The sequence below is a fragment of the Abramis brama genome (assembly GCF_963993115.1).
Source record: "Abramis brama genome assembly, chromosome: 2".
NCBI classification, from domain to species: Eukaryota; Metazoa; Chordata; class Actinopteri; order Cypriniformes; family Leuciscidae; genus Abramis; species Abramis brama.
Genome location: NC_139964.1, coordinates 10,482,869 through 10,495,505, shown reverse-complemented (window position 1 = coordinate 10,495,505; position 12,637 = coordinate 10,482,869). Strand labels below are relative to the sequence as shown.

General features: G+C 39.3%; 1 protein-coding gene across 1 annotated transcript in view; it reads left to right on the top strand.

The window, feature by feature from the left end:
- Positions 1-12,637, top strand: part of LOC311077586 (hemicentin-1-like) — a 57,666-nt gene that overhangs the window by 28,321 nt on the left and 16,708 nt on the right. Inside the window, exons 3-9 of the mRNA XM_084106120.1 lie at positions 9,151-9,501; positions 9,600-9,848; positions 10,494-10,748; positions 11,230-11,484; positions 11,598-11,852; positions 11,966-12,220; positions 12,334-12,588. Coding sequence (XP_083962246.1) covers positions 9,151-9,501; positions 9,600-9,848; positions 10,494-10,748; positions 11,230-11,484; positions 11,598-11,852; positions 11,966-12,220; positions 12,334-12,588 — 1,875 coding nt within the window. The remainder of the gene's footprint in view (positions 1-9,150; positions 9,502-9,599; positions 9,849-10,493; positions 10,749-11,229; positions 11,485-11,597; positions 11,853-11,965; positions 12,221-12,333; positions 12,589-12,637) is intronic.

Here is a 12,637-nt window from a genome sequence, read left to right as displayed (position 1 = left end):
ATAAAGTAAGTTTGGAGCACAAACATGGTTTTAATCTCATAAATTGTTGTGTATTGATGGTGTGCTAAGCTAACATGCTATCTAGCTCTGGGTGCACCTACCACTAGCAGTTATACTTTCATATTTTTTTTTCTAAATAAGCTTACTGAAATGTTTCTTTATTCAAGAAATGCATTTGATACAGTTTAAAATGTGAGGTGAACTTTGATAAAAGAAATTAGGGACTAAAACCCTATGAATAGCCTGTGAATAGCCAGTCGTTAGTAACTATAATGCAGACAAAAGAAATGCATATTGAGAGCCATAACCAGGCTGGAGAGGTGTGAATGTGTTTGTGTTTCAAGGTATAAACTAGGGGGGAAATGATGTTGTCACGTCGACGTTACGTCGAACGTGAGCGACTGAAAGGGAACCTGAATTTTGTGAAATCTTATTGAATCCTGGTAAAAAAAAAAATGGTTGCAGACAGATCCAATCTTGCCTTAAAAATCAAGGGTTCATTCAGAAACCAAAAAATGGAATGCAAATTTTCTGTCCTTTGAATATGAATAAAACTCCAAATCTTGAAAATATGCTGATAAAAAGACAACAATTTTAAAATATCCAAGCACTTAGGGTCCATTCAAAAAAAGAGATTTATCTATTCCAAGGTTTCCAACAGTCCTGAGTAAAAACACAACTGGAAAGCTACACTCCTTCTCTGGTGAAGAACCACTCCTTGACCCCCTTCTTCTTTGGGCAATGTTGAATGATGGTCACACACAACTTGGTTTTGTATAACGTTGATTCTTTACTGGAGAACTGGATGTTAATCACATGTAGTTTTTAGACCAACTAGTGTTCCGCGTCCTATCTACGGATTCCCCAAAAGTACAATTGCGATTCAGATTTAACTAAGAACATAATCAATGTTCTACATCCCCTTTCTTTAGTAATCTCTCATTATCTTATAACAACAAATTATCCATATTAACTCAAAATCAAGGCATGTATAACCAATATGCTACTGGCACTTAAAGTGTCACATTTTATGAACAATGAAACTCAGAACATTTTACTTCTTATGCTTTAACAGTCTCTCCAATGCTTAAACATCTCCAAGCAGGTCACTAGATATACTTTGGATTTGGTTTTGAGATTCTGCCTGATCGAGTCACATAAAGTTTTTTTTTCAGATTCTTTGGTAGGTGCAGTGGCCTCCGGTTTTAATTCAGAGTCAGTCACTTGTGCACTTATGTGATCGGAGAAGAAACTTTGATCTTTTCCTGGTGTACAAACTTTTGGATGTTCTGCTGGGTTGTATTCATCATTTTGTTGTGGCAAAGTTTCAGGGACTGGTAAGATGTGTCTACGATTCCTTCTATAATCCCTCCCCTCTGATTCCACCATATACGATCTTGGTTCCTTGCAGATGTCTTTGATGATTCCCATTTTATTGTACCCTTGAGGTGTTTGTAACCTGACTACTTCACCTTTGGAAAGAGGACGGAGTGGCTTGCTGCTTTTGTCATAATACAGCTTCTGTTGATGACGCTTGTGTGCAAGTCGTTTTCTGACCATGACATGGCTTTTGGTGGAAGGGACTAGTAACTTTCTGTCAATTGGGAGCGTCGTCCGTGTTTGTCTTGACAGAAGTCTTTCTGCTGGTGATCCGAGAATTCCATCCCGAGGTATGTTTCTCAGATTGAGTAGGTCGAGGAAGACATCTGTTCCGTCTCGCTTTGATTTTTCCATCAACTCTTTTGCGCTTCGCACTGCTCGTTCAGCTAATCCATTGGATTGCGGATATTCTGGGCTGCTTGTTACATGAACGAAATCCCAGGAACTTGCGAAATTCTTAAATTGTTGACTGGAAAATTGTGTTCCGTTGTCTGTGATCACTTTTTGGGGACAGCCATGTACTGAAAAGTGTCTCTTTAATTTTGTAATCACAGCGGTTGATGTCAGACTGCGAAGAAGATCTATCTCAAACCAACTTGAATATGAGTCCACCAGAACAAGATAATGTTGGCCATTCCATTCAAATAGATCAGTTGCAACAATTGACCAGGGAAGTTCTGGAGTATCATGTAGCTTCAGTGGTTCCTTTTGTTGGTGCTGTTTCATACCATTGCAGACAGAGCATGAACCACATTCCTTCTCAATGTCCTTGTTCATTGAAGGCCAAAACACTACACCTCGTGCTCTGCGTTTTGTTGATTCAACTCCAGGATGCCCTCTATGAAGAATGGTGATGTATTCTTTTTGCAGTGACTTGGGGATCACAGCTTTTGGGCCTTTCATCACGACCCCATCCTTCATTATCAGCTCATCTCGGTATGGGTAATACTGGTGGAGTTCAAGTGAAAGTTTTGTTTGTCTGTCTGGCCAGCCCTGTTGTATTGTCCTAGAAAGCTGTTGCAATGTTGGATCTTTGGCTGTGTGCTCTTCCAACTCGGTGAGCCTTGATAGCGAAATGTGCTCAACAGACATTACTTCAAAGTCAGCCTTCTCACTGCTTAACACTTCTGTGTTTTTCATGGGGGCACGTGAAAGAGTGTCGGCCAGAAACATTTCTTTTCCTCTTTTATAGCTTATCACGAAGTCATACTTCTGGAGCCTCAACATCATGCGTTGTAATCGTGCTGGAGCCATGTGCAGTGGCTTGTTGAGTATCGTCACTAATGGCTGATGGTCTGTTTCAATGTGGATTTTCTTCCCATATATGTAGTCGTGAAACTTACCACATGCAAACACCACTGCAAGGAGCTCTTTCTCAATTTGAGCATATTGTCTCTCGGTTTGTGTCAGGGTTCGTGAAGCATATGCTATGGGAGCATTTTGTTGAAGGCATGCCGCACCAAGTCCGTACTGTGAAGCGTCACACGTCAGTGTAACAGGTTTTTGGACGTTATAATATCTCAGCGTTGGTGGGCTTGTGATGACCTCTTTCAGCTTGTTGAATGCATCTTGATGTTGTTTAAGCCAGCACCATTCAGTATCTTTGTGAGTCATCTCTCGTAAAGGTGCTGAGAGGTCACTGAAACCTGGAATGAATTTTCCAAGATAGTTAACCATCCCTAGGAAGCGTTGTAGAGCTGTGACATTCTCTGGGACTTCCATCTCTGTGATGGCTTTGATCTTTGAGGGGTCTGGTTTCAGTCCTTCGCTTGTGAACACATGTCCTACATAGCATACTTCTGACAGCCGAAACTTACATTTGAGAGGGTTAAGTCTGAGGTTGACCTTTTGTGCACGATCCAGCACTTTTTTAAGATTCTCGTCATGTTCTTCCACATCCTTTCCTCCCACAAGGATGTCGTCCACTATAATAGCACATGGATAACCAGCGAATATTTGCTCCATTGTCCTTTGGAACACCTCACTCGCTGTGCTGATTCCAAATGGCATGCGTAGGAATCGGTATCTCCCAAATGGGGAGTTGAACATTGTCAACATTGATGATTTTTCATCAAGAGAAATTTGCCAAAAAGAGCTTTTCGCATCCAAGACGGAAAAGACAGAGGAATTCGGCATTTTAGATGCAACGTCTTCTACAGTGCGCATGGGGTGGTGTGGACGAAGGAGGGCCTTATTAAGGTCTTTTGGGTCAATGCATAGTCTTATCTCCTCAGAATTCTTTTTGTGGGTTGCCACTAATGATGATACCCATTCAGTGGGCTCCGAGACTGGGGTAAGAACACCCATATTGACCATTCTTCGTAACTCTGCTTCGACCCTGTGCTGCATGGCTGCTGGAATTTTGCGTGCAGGTTTTACAACTGGGTGGACTGCCGGGTTCAGTCTCATTGAATACGTTACTGGAAGCTTACCAATCTCGTCCTTGAAAAGGTCTGAATATTCAGAATGAATTTTGCTTGCAAAGCCTGAAACTTCATCTGTTGTCACATGATGAATTTCTTTGTTGAACGAGACTAGTTTCATTTGTAAACAGTCTGGCAGTCCTATCAATGGTTGCACGTTTCTTTTTATCACGTAGAACGAGAGGTTATATGCCCTTTCTGCTGTGTGGCAGGTGAAAGTAGCAAAGCCTGCTGTGGGTATCACCTCACCTCCATAGGCTATGAGCTTGGTCTTCTTTGATGAGCTTAAATCCTCCCCATTTTTTATTTTCTTGAACAAAGCCTCAGAAATGACATTACATTTGGCCCCTGTGTCTACTTTAAAATCAACTGAATGTCCATTGATGTACACAGTGCAAATTAGTTCAGTCTTTTGAGGGGTGTTCTTTTCCACTGTTTGTACAGCAGCCTTTTCAAGTGACACTCCATCCACATAGTAGGATTCATCTGCGCTATCTGTGGAAGTTTCTTTAGGATTGAGCTGGTCTACGGCTCTTCTCCATCTATTCGGCGTGTGCTTTGGTGTAGTTTTACAGCACTTTTTGAAATGATTCCATTTTTTGCATTTGTGGCACTGCTGACCATATGCTGAGCATTTTTCCTTTTTTGCTTCATGCTTGCCTCCACAACTATTACAATTCAATATTATCTGAGAGCCTGTACGATCGGAGTTGGATCTTTGTTTAAATCCTTGTGTCATTTTAGTCTTTGTCTTGTGGTACACACTGTCCACGTTAGTGTTGCTTTTAGGCGCTGCAAGAGTCTTTGTGTGCAGATCAGTCAGCTCGTGGATTTGACACAATTCTATCGCTTTGGCTAGTGTTAACTCACTGTCTCTCAATAGAATTTTTCTCATACCATCATTGGTCACGCCGCACACGAGTCTGTCTCTTATGAGTTCATCCGTTAGATCACCGAATCTGCACGTCTTTGCTTTGTTCCTTAAATCACTCACATATGCTTCTATGGTTTCACCAGATTTTTGGTTTCTCATATTAAACTTATGGCGTTCCATAGTTATATTTGTTTGTGGGTTGCATAACTCACGGAATTTCCGTTTTATACATTCTGGTTTCTCTCTGGTTTCAGCCTCCGCGATCATCCGTCGTTGCTCTCCTTCTCCCGTATACACGGCTGGTGCATACACAAACGCGCGCTCCCGCTCGATGGCTTCTGAGCCGGCCAAATTAAGGAGAATAAATGCCTGCGTCTTAGCATCTTTGTCTGAGTGAGCAGCTGCTATAAATATATCGTATTCTTGCTCGAATACGCGCCAGTTCTCACTAATGTTGCCATCAAACACTAGCGGTTCGGGTCTTCGGAAGCCTTCCGCCATTTCTGACGAGGTATGTAAAACTTCTTTTATCAAGTCTTTCCGATGAAACTTGACTTACTTCAAACTCAAAGGCGTTCTCTTTTCCACGAACCGTCTTCTGACACCATGTTGAATGATGGTCACACACAACTTGGTTTTGTATAACGTTGATTCTTTACTGGAGAACTGGATGTTAATCACATGTAGTTTTTAGACCAACTAGTGTTCCGCGTCCTATCTACGGATTCCCCAAAAGTACAATTGCGATTCAGATATAACTAAGAACATAATCAATGTTCTACAGGCAAAAATACAATACTCCCAAAAAAAGTCAACAAAATCCGCTTGAATCCCGGCCATCAATTTCACTGGAGGATCAATACAAACCAGTTTGTGCCATAAGAGTAAAGCAACCAAATTATTTACAATAACTGTTCTTCCCCTATAAGACAGGTTGGGTAGAATCCACTTCCATTTGTCTAGACGACCTTTCACTCTTTGTAATAAATCACCATCTCAACAATGGTGATGATCAAAACCTTCATGCTGCAGTGCATGCTGGGTATCTAGTCTTTGTGCAGTCTGGCTTTCACCAGACCAAGCTCAATCTTTTAAGATTGAACATTAGTCTGGTGAGTCTGCTCTGTGTTTTCTCCTGCACGAGAGGCGTGATCAACAGGCATAGTTCAAATGACTCTGAACGCAATTGGATATTCCTTCAACCAATCAGACCAATATAGTTGCTATATATGACTATAGCATGAGCACACAGTGAGGGCGCTGTGAGGATACACTTTTAGCTCAATGTGAACTCAGATTGTGACAGGTATAATGAGAGCTCATGGTGAGATCACTGAGACAATCAAATTGATGACTGGGAGTGCCTCTCCATATTAAACTGGTTAAACGTAAATGAATTTAAACGGTAACACTTTACAATAAGGTTCATTAGTTAACATTAGTTACTGTATTAACTAACATTAACAAATAGAGTAACAAATGTATTGCTCATTGTTAGTTCATGTTAGTTTATAAAAATCCAGCTGTTTATTGTTTGTTCATGTTAGTTCACAGTGCATTAACTAATGGTAACAAATACATCCTTTGATTTTAATAATGTATTAGTAAATGTTGGAATTAATATTAACTAAGATTAATAAATGCTGAAGAAGTATTGTTCATTATTATTTCATGTTAACTAAGGTAGTTAACTAATGTTAAATAATGAACCCTATTGTAAAGTGTTACCATTTAAACTTCCAAAATTTATCAAAAACATCTTGAGACAAGGTTTTCACACTGACACAGGGCCGGCCCGAGGCATAAGCGAACTAAGCGGCTGCTTGGGGCCCCCTCGCCACCAGGGGGCCCCCAAGCGAGGTTTTTTTTTATTATTATTTTTTTTACATATTAATTAACTTAAACAAGTGATATAAATTAATGAATGGATTAATAATTCAAGACAAGAAAATTCTGATTTCATGATCAATATACCTGCCTACAACTGCTGCTGTGTCTGCCAGTGTTTGAGTCATGCGCATAACCACGCGTGCATAGACAATTTGTGCGCAAAGTCACAGTAATGTTAAGCCATGTCACAAAAATTTGATTTGATCAATGATTTATCCTTTAAGTTTAATGATATTCAGAACAGAACAAGAATAAAAAAAAAACTATAAACAAGCCAAAACGAAATAATTTAAAGCGAAAGTGAAAGCGGCGTTGGGCTCACGTATCTCTCTCATTAGAATCAAAATGTTTCAACATTCGCGATGGATTTGGATGGCAAACTATTCTTTATTATAGGCTTCTTTGTACTTCACCCACGTTCCAATATCGAGGGAAAAAATCATTCTCTTCACATGCGCAAAAATGTGCTTGGAAACATCACAGTGGAGCGGTGCTTTGGCTACGCAGCGCTGAATGGTACGAATTGTAGGCTACTACTGACTATTTAAACAGAGCAGTGTAATTTTTATGTTAGGTTGACTATTTTATTTTATTTTTTTTACGGCTATAATGAACAGGCTGCGATGTCATTGCAATGCTGGAATATGTTGTGTGTGTGTGTGTGTGTGTGTGTGTGTGTGTGTGTGTGTGTGTGTGTGTGTGTGTGTGTGTGTGTGTGTGTGTGTGTGTGTGTGAGGCGCGGGCGCGATCGAACAATGGAAACATAAAAACATACTCTGTCATGTTCATACAAGACATCATTCAAACTGCAAAGTGTTGCAAAACGTTGGAGGATATTTTGCAAATTTTTTTTTTAATATTAAAAAAACATCTTTATTTAAGTATCTATTTTTTATTAAGTATTTATTTTGTATTAATACATAACCTGATTGTATTAATTCATAATGTAACATTATAGAGTGACATTGTGTCAATAATCGTCAAGCACAGGTGACTTTCATTTTGACGCCTATATCTGTTGATAAGTGATAAGTGACAGCCAGCGAGCATATGACAGATTGCCTGCAGAGTATTGCTGCACTACATTACTGCCGTTCTTGACAGCGCACCAAAAGTGGGGATTTAGTACGTACTCACATGAAGAACAAATATAGACACACACTGTAAAAATGAATACGCTATATCTAATCAGCAATATTGTTATATTTAACAAATAAGAATTTAGTAATAATTAACAAATTAATTCCTTAAAAGTTAAACATTTAAAATGAGTAAAACTTACAACAATAAAAAAATTAAACAAAAATATGTGAATAGCAGACAGATGTCAAAGATGAATTAAGAACTCTTTATTTTTTATTGCCAACATTGAAGACACCTGATGTTAACAAGCAGAATCACTGATGCATACAGTATTTATTCACTCACCACTGTCAGGTGTCAGTACTATTTTTTATTGATTCTGTGTTCTCCATTTCTCATGTAGTGTCTAACGAATGATCTGTAGTGTTTCTAATATTGCCTGATGTGTGTAAGATCTGAAAGCATTGTTTGATTTTGCCAGAAGAGTCAGAGATTCTCTGAATGAGTTTTGAACATTTGCTTTTGTGTTTAAAGGGGGGGTGAAACACTCATTTTCAGTCAATCTCATGTTAATCTTGAGTACCTAGAGAGTAGTATTGCATCCTTCAAATCTCCAAAAAGTCAAGTCAAGTCAAACTAAAAGTTTTTAGTTTTATTATATTTATAAAAGAAAGATAGGCTGTACCGAGTCTTTCCGGAAAAAAACGAGCGGCTGGAGGCGGGCCGTGTGGGCGGGGCTAAAGCTGTGCTTACGCGCCGATAGCTAACAACACTCGGACATTTGAAGCAGACAAGCAGTTTTACTCAACCGCCTGCGGTTCCAACGCACGACCGACCGCGAACCTTTATCATTGCGACTGCTCCATCCTTAAGCATTAGACGATCTGCAAATCCGGCGTCGAACTGGGCTTTGTTTATAAAACAATTATCGTCGAAATGTCTTGCACAACTCCGTTTATGCTCAGGAAAAACAAACTCCATCCACTGGTCCCTTAACGCTGGGTTCTTTGGGAATCTGTGCAGGGTTGTCTTGCCCTGGCAACCAAAAACACACTTCTTTGGTGACATTGACTTCCCTAAAGTTGAGCACAGCGCTTAGATGAAGTACTGCTTTCGCTCTCTCGCTCTGGTCTACGGGTGCACGCACGCCCTTCCGGGAGAAGTGCCCTTAGGACCCGTATAAGGAAATTCCGCCCCATCTGACGTCACACAGGCCCATACTCGAAAAAAACTTTCCGAAACTTGTGACAAACCAGAAGGAGCATTTTTGGCACAGAAATACTCCTTCAAACGTACAATTTAATTCTTGAAACTTTGTCCATGTTTAACATGGGAATCCAACTCTTTAACAGTGTAAAAAACTCAGTATTTATTTACATTCATCTTATATTTCCTGTAATGAGTCGCTGTTTTCTAATAGTAATAAAGTATTGTCATGTTTTCATGGCCCAATATAACAAATAAAACTACATTTACAGTTTGATGAATTCTGTGTTTCAGGGGTTTCTAGTGCTGATTGGGGTGTGAGTTACAGTCCTTCACACATCTGTGCACTAAAGGACTCAACAGTGATAATGAGATGCACTTATACATACCCTACTGGACATCAGGTCAAGGAAGTGTTCTGGACCAAAACAAAAGATAAAAAGGAACATGAAGAGCCTCCAGATCTGTCTAATGACACTGAATACAGTCAGAGGCTTCAGTATCTGGGAGATAAACAGCAGAACTGCACCGTCAGACTGAGTCATGTGACACTGAATGATTCACACATGTACTATTTCAGATTCATCACTGATAAACCTGATAAGAAATTGATTGGTAAATCTGGAGTGATTCTTACTGTCACAGGTGACTTTGATGAGGTTTATCTCTTCTTCTGTGCATTATGTTGAATAATAATCAGTGTATGACAGCAGCACTAGATATAATGTGTGTGTTGTGTTCAGATCTTCAGGTGGAGTCTCCTGAGAGAGTGACAGAGGGAGATTCAGTCACTCTGAGATGTAAAAGCAGCTGCGCTCTGACTGACAGAGCAACATTCATCTGGTACAGAAACTCACAGCCATTAACTGAGAGAAGAGACAGAAACAATGAACTCCTGCTGCAGTCAGTCAGAAGAGAGGATTCAGGCAGATATAGCTGTGCTGTAGACGGACACACTCACATCTCTCCTGCTGTTCAGCTCAATGTCATGTGTGAGTGCAGATTGACTTTCTCTCTTTAACCCTCATGCACTTTAGATTTCTGGTTACAATCTGTGTGGTCCAGGTCAAATTGACCCTAATTGTATACAAATAATGAACTTTTAATATCAATACTTTTCACACATTACAAAGAATACATTTCTGAATTTATGATTTATAAAAATGTTTTAACCACTATTTTTAAGACTGCCCCTCCCCGACACCCGTGGGACACTTGCCATTATACATTTATAACAATAATATCTTAGTCTAAACCTAAAGTAATCTTGATGAACTATATAGCATTTGAAAGTGTTCAGACTGTAGTTTTCATATTTGGCGACTGATTTTCAAAAGATGTGGTGCCGAATTATAACACACACTCTGATTCTTTCCATATGTTTTTATATGTATTTTAGAGATTGAATTCAAATTAAATCAAATATTAACATTACTACTTAGACTACTTCTGAATAGGATGTCTACTTCATAAATATAAGAGAGAATACAAGTGCAAGTCCATTAATGAACATGGAGAGAAATTGTGAGTTTATTATAAAACATAAGATGCTAATTCTCTGTTTGGATTAATTTGGTTCATATTAGCCATTTAAAAAATGTGTCAGAGGTCTTAAATAATTTGGTGATTGTTATTAGACCCTCCCAGGAACGTCTCAGTGTTGATGAGTGGATCTGGTGTAATAGTGGAGGGAGATTCAGTGACTCTGAACTGCATCAGTGACTCAAACCCTCCTGCAGAAATCAGCTGGTTTAAAGGAGGAACGTTTGTAGGATCTGGAAGAATCTACAGCATCTCAAAGATCAGCTCTGATGACAGTGGAGAATACAAGTGCAAGTCCATCAATGAACATGGAGAGAAATACTCTGATAATGTGACTTTAAATGTCATGTGTGAGTTTATTATAAAACATAAGATGCTAATTCTCTGTTTGGATTAATTCGGTTCATATTAGTCATTTAAAAAATGTGTCAGAGGTCTTAAATAATTTGGTGATTGTTATTAGACCCTCCCAGGAACGTCTCAGTGTTGATGAGTGGATCTGGTGTAATAGTGGAGGGAGATTCAGTGACTCTGAACTGCATCAGTGACTCAAACCCTCCTGCAGAAATCAGCTGGATTAAAGGAGGAACGTTTGTAGGATCTGGAAGAATCTACAGCATCTCAAAGATCAGCTCTGATGACAGTGGAGAATACAAGTGCAAGTCCATCAATGAACATGGAGAGAACTTCTCTGATGCTGTGACTTTAAACGTCATGTGTGAGTTAATGATAAAACATAAGATGCAAATTTTCTGTTTTGATAAATTCAGTCCATTTTAGTCATTTTAAAAATGTGTCAGAGGTCTTAAATAATTTGGTGATTGTTATTAGACCCTCCCAGGATGGTCTCAGTGTTGATGAGTGGATCTGGTGTAATAGTGGAGGGAGATTCAGTGACTCTGAACTGCATCAGTGACTCAAACCCTCCTGCAGAAATCAGCTGGATTAAAGGAGGAACGATTGTAGGATCTGGAAGAATCTACAACATCTCAAAGATCAGCTCTGATGACAGTGGAGAATACAAGTGCAAGTCCATCAATGAACATGGAGAGAAATACTCTGATAATGTGACTTTAAATGTCATGTGTGAGTTTATTATAAAACATAAGATGCTAATTCTCTGTTTGGATTCATTCGGTTCATATTAGTCATTTAAAAAATGTGTCAGAGGTCTTAAATAATTTGGTGATTGTTATTAGACCCTCCCAGGATGGTCTCAGTGTTGATGAGTGGATCTGGTGTAATAGTGGAGGGAGATTCAGTGACTCTGAACTGCATCAGTGACTCAAACCCTCCTGCAAAAATCAGCTGGTTTAAAGGAGGAACGATTGTAGGATCTGGAAGAATCTACAACATCTCAAAGATCAGCTCTGATGACAGTGGAGAATACAAGTGCAAGTCCATCAATGAACATGGAGAGAAATACTCTGATAATGTGACTTTAAATGTCATGTGTGAGTTTATTATAAAACATAAGATGCTAATTCTCTGTTTGGATTCATTCGGTTCATATTAGTCATTTAAAAAATGTGTCAGAGGTCTTAAATAATTTGGTGATTGTTATTAGACCCTCCCAGGAACGTCTCAGTGTTGATGAGTGGATCTGGTGTAATAGTGGAGGGAGATTCAGTGACTCTGAACTGCATCAGTGACTCAAACCCTCCTGCAAAAATCAGCTGGTTTAAAGGAGGAACGTTTGTAGGATCTGGAAGAATCTACAGCATCTCAAAGATCAGCTCTGATGACAGTGGAGAATACAAGTGCAAGTCCATCAATGAACATGGAGAGAAATACTCTGATAATGTGACTTTAAATGTCATGTGTGAGTTTATTATAAAACATAAGATGCTAATTCTCTGTTTGGATTCATTCGGTTCATATTAGTCATTTAAAAAATGTGTCAGAGGTCTTAAATAATTTGGTGATTGTTATTAGACCCTCCCAGGAACGTCTCAGTGTTGATGAGTGGATCTGGTGTAATAGTGGAGGGAGATTCAGTGACTCTGAACTGCATCAGTGACTCAAACCCTCCTGCAGAAATCAGCTGGTTTAAAGGAGGAACGTTTGTAGGATCTGGAAGAATCTACAGCATCTCAAAGATCAGCTCTGATGACAGTGGAGAATACAAGTGCAAGTCCATCAATGAACATGGAGAGAACTTCTCTGATGCTGTGACTTTAAACGTCATGTGTGAGTTAATGATAAAACATAAGATGCAAATTTTCTGTTTTAATAAATT